The sequence below is a fragment of the Fragaria vesca genome, linkage group LG3 (genome assembly GCF_000184155.1).
Source record: "Fragaria vesca subsp. vesca linkage group LG3, FraVesHawaii_1.0, whole genome shotgun sequence".
NCBI classification, from domain to species: Eukaryota; Viridiplantae; Streptophyta; class Magnoliopsida; order Rosales; family Rosaceae; genus Fragaria; species Fragaria vesca.
In genome coordinates, this window is record NC_020493.1 from 20780417 (window position 1) to 20784756 (window position 4340).

At 38.3% G+C, this 4340-nt stretch overlaps 1 protein-coding gene across 1 annotated transcript; it reads right to left on the reverse strand.

The window, feature by feature from the left end:
* Window positions 1-1628: 1628 nt before the first annotated feature.
* LOC101307000 (cationic peroxidase 1-like) lies at window positions 1629-2944 on the reverse strand. The gene is made up of 3 exons (XM_004295979.1): window positions 2726-2944; window positions 2291-2485; window positions 1629-2189 (listed from the first exon to the last, which is right to left on the reverse strand). Exons 1-3 carry the CDS (start codon window positions 2942-2944, stop codon window positions 1629-1631), a joined length of 975 nt encoding a protein of 324 aa, XP_004296027.1.
* Window positions 2945-4340: the final 1396 nt, after the last annotated feature.

The following is a 4340-nucleotide window of genomic DNA, read 5'->3' on the forward strand; positions in this document are numbered from 1 at the left end:
ATGAACCGGACATAATTCAGTCCGTCTATTTGTTTTTCGAGTTTGAGGGCCTTAACGATTATCAAATTGGCTGAAATTTTACAGAGATGATCTACACAATATTATCTAGATACTAGACGGTGGTGATGATGAAATTTGATCGAAAAGTGGTGAAAAAATGAAAATCCGCACCAAACCATTGGTGCAGACGTCTGTAGCTGAGAAAAATCATATATATATATACAGATTTTCTCAGCTGCGGATGTCCGTATTTATTCTTACGGTGCGGATTTCCACTTTAAACTCACTTTTCATTTTAATTTTCACATCTCCACCGTCTGGTCTTTAGATACTAATGTTTAGATTATCTCTGCAAAATTTCAGCCAATTTGGTTATCATTAAGGCACTCAAACTCAATTAAACCAATGGATGAACATAATTCTGTCGAACTTGAACCGTTCATGTTTATAACAAAAAAACGCAGTTTTGAGTGCCTTTATGATAACCAAATTGGTTGAACTTATACAGAGATGATCTATACATTAGTATCTAAATACTAGACGGTGGAGATGTGAAAATTCGATTGAAAAGTGAGTGTAAAGTGGAAATCCGCATCGTAAGAATAAATGCGGACGTCCGCAGCTGAGAAGCTCTGTGTATATATACACACACACGAAATATTTGTAGATAGGGATTCTCAATTGTTACAAATCAGCAAAAGGGCCAAACCCTAATGTTCCGGACAGGACCAAACCCTAACGTTCCGAACTCCTCTTTCAAAGCAGGAACCGAAAGTGATATTGAATCCATCTGCAGGGGTGCGTAAATTAACCCCAGCAGATGTGGCGGTTGGTAAGCGTAACCTGTGCTTGAATGAGGAGAACTTGAGTCCGGTTGACCGGTTGTGGTGCCACAATAGGAGGATTTTACTGGTCCGGCCGGCGGTAAGAATAAACTGGCTTATGGGCAAGAAGAAGGCTGCGCAATCTGAAGCGCGCGGTAAAGATCGAAGAATTTAATGGTCCAGTTGCAAGAGGCATAGGCTAGTTCGAGCTCCACCCCATGCATGCATGGTTGATTTTCTTGCATGTGACACAATTGCCTGATTGGTACACAAGGATTATGTAGTTGGTTTTCTTTTTAACTTGTAGGCTTGCTCAAACTAGCTAAGCTCTCATTTACTGTATTAGTGGTGCTTTAGCATAGATAGATTGTCAGAATTTTCTTACCGGCTTCATATGTAAGATTTTGTAAGCCATAACCTATTTTCGGCTATTGATCGATCTATTGAAGTCAACTTAATTTCCTTTAAAACAAAAAGGATAAAACGGGGTTTCCCCGACCAGATGTGTAAACGAGCTTGGAAGAAATAGTCTGCAGGCCGGTGCTAATTGCTATATAACAATCATCCTAAAAGAAAACTCAAGTACTCAACCAAACAGTTTGTTGTAGCGCATTTCATATATAAATTATATATTGAACACTTGGAAACTAAATCATGAACCACAAATCACGTCTCAAAACAACAAAACTATCTAGTTTACAGATATAATGAGAGTATGAGACACAAAGAAAAATATATATGAAAGGTTGTCCAAATCATGAACGTGGGATGGTCAAACAGCTTGTTGTTTCAGAATCTCTCCTATTATTGATTATTGATTTTCCTGCAATTGAGTCTTACTTCCCCAGCAGTCCCAGTAAGAGGCTTCATGTTTCCCATCTTGATCATCGATTTCGAAAAGTCTTTCCCGAAAGCAGACGAGTGACTACTGTAATGATGCACCAGCTTATCACTTGCACTGCCATTTCCCTTAAACAGCTCTTGATCAGAATGAAGGAGACCCTTGTTTTTCAACAAAGATTTGAAGTACACAGTATCGAATCTCCTCGGAGTTGCATCGAGTGGCTCTATCTTGTCATCTCCACCACTTGATGGGCAATTCTTTTTAGCAAAGGCCGCAAACTTGGGGTCTATGTTGGTGTCATTGTAGATCCTTTGTTTGAAGGTGGTGCACCGAGCTTGTCCAATGGTGTGAGCAGCTGAGAGGACAACCAAGTCCTTGAGGTTAAGACCATGAGATTGGAAGTTGGAGAGAAGCTGTGCGAAGCTGAAAAATGGGGGAGGAAGGTTTCTGTTGGCATCGTTTAGGCTTGCATTTCTTGCATCCCTTCTACCTAATAGTACTTTGTATTGAGGGCCTTGTAGCTAAAAACACATAATGAAAGTACGAACATATGATTATGTTTTCCAATTGATCGACAATAGAAAAGTCATAATCCAACATTAGAGAAAAAGCCTGCACTTACAATGTTTACAGAATCACGAGCAGCAACAGCTAATATATCGGCACATGAGACCACATTTCTCTTGCAAGCTTTGTTCACCGCCTTTTTAATATCATCGATCACATTGAATCCCCTGACTGAATTCGCATTTGGGAGAGCTGTCTTCTCCCCTGTGAACTTGGCAGCGTCGTCAAGTAGAATTGATCCATCGCAGCCCTATATATATTCAAGTATTACAGATATCCCAAAACCAGATATATAAGTTCATGATGATTATTCACATTACTAAGTTGCACTACTAAGTTTTTGAGAAAGACATGAATCTCAACTCTGCATTGTTTCTCTATGTGATTAAGTTAAAGGAATAGTACAATAGTACGTGCATGCAATATGAAAATGAAATTTTAAACTTCTGAGTTGATATAGTGCATTAATGCATGCAATGGCTTAGCTTACATTTACAAAGCAATCATGGAAATGCAAACGTAGTAGAGACGCTCCGATGCGAGGCTCACGATGAATGGCCTGCTTAACAACTCTTCTGATGGTCGGAAGTGCTTGAGGACACACTTTGTTGTAAAAGTTCGCGGTTAGTTTTGCAGAAGTTGGTATCAAACTGGTTGTTGCTACAAAAGCAATGAAGAACAGTAGGGCAGAGAATCGAAGAGCAGCCATGATGACCTAATTTGCTTTCTTTTTCTTTTTCTTTTCCAGTTGCTGAAGGATATATGATGGAGATCAAACGCTTCAGTTTTTATAAGTGAAGTGAATTTGTCCAGTTGTCAATTTCTAGCCATTAATTTCTTCATATATAATTGACCAAGTCATTCATATCATGCAATATGATCGAACGAAACTTCCTTCTGTATATCTGTACGGACTGATCGATGGACCAATTCTAGTGATTTTACGTAGTTTAATTAGGATGTGGTAGAGACTAAGATCGATCATGTATAGCTGTAATGCCTGCAACTATTCCACTGAATAAACTTGATTCACGTATTTATTAAATTATCAACTCATACAGTCATACGCAATCCATATATGGCTTTTCAGAACCCAGAAGTTCACCTCCTCCGGTCAGTTCCCTGTTCCCTTGTGAAGCACGCGGCAACGGGTTTTGTCATAAGACTCACAAGTAGCTATAAAATTGTACATACTTAGTTAGTGGCTTGAACATTATGCATGGAAGATTGAACTTCAAATTCTCTTCTTCAGTAGGTCAAGCTCGATCTTAGAGAAGGATCCTGTTGAATGCAAAGAACAAATGCAAGGATTGAACTGCTCATTGATCGTATGTTTGGTAATTGTTTTACTCTTGGTATGTTGTAAGAACTAAAGCTTTGTCTATTGCGGAACTGGAATGATTCAAATCCCCTAACTGAATTCAATTGGAGACGTCTATATATCTTCTCACTGGTGAAGCTGATAGTTTTGTCAAGCAGAATTGGTGCATGTTGCAGCCTGTATTAACCGACAAAAAATCATCTCATTAGCTAGGAACTAACGGATCAGATCGTCACGTACATTATATCCCACATTACATATAAGTTGAGTATTCAACTTTTTGGAAACTAGATCAGAGGGAATATCTCCTCAAATATAGTAGTCTTTTTTTGAATGAAATGCTAAATTGAACTTCAGCCTAGTTACGTAGCAAGTTATGTAGTCCACATATGTGTGCCTTGAATAAAATTCGCCACACGATCGATAGAGCATGTGTTGAGAATGAGGAGTGTTGTGCAAAACAGTTTTGGGTGTGATACATATACCACTTACAGAGAAATATTTTTTTCATCATTAGAATTTCTGAGAGGTTCACGAAAGATGGACTGGGTAGCAACTCTTCTGATGGCTGGAAGTGCTGAATAACTATTGTAACAATGCCATGCCAGCTACATATATACAAGCTGAAGGAAAGATTGATAATTGTGCAGAAGCAGGTATTGAGGTATTCGATTGCTTATTAGTGATGAACATGAAGCAGTACTGCTACACGTACGCTTTCAGTTTATATGTCATTTTCAGTTTATATATATATATATATATATATATATATATATATATATAT

Coding starts and splice junctions, on each gene's coding strand:
- LOC101307000 (XM_004295979.1), bottom strand. CDS start 2,944: ATGGCTGCTCTTCGATTCTCTGCCCTACTGTTCTTCATTGCTTTTGTA. Junction 2,486..2,725: donor TCCATGATTGCTTTGTAAAT/GTAAGCTAAGCC, acceptor GAATATATATAG/GGCTGCGATGGATCAATTCT. Junction 2,190..2,290: donor CTCGTGATTCTGTAAACATT/GTAAGTGCAGGC, acceptor ATGTGTTTTTAG/CTACAAGGCCCTCAATACAA.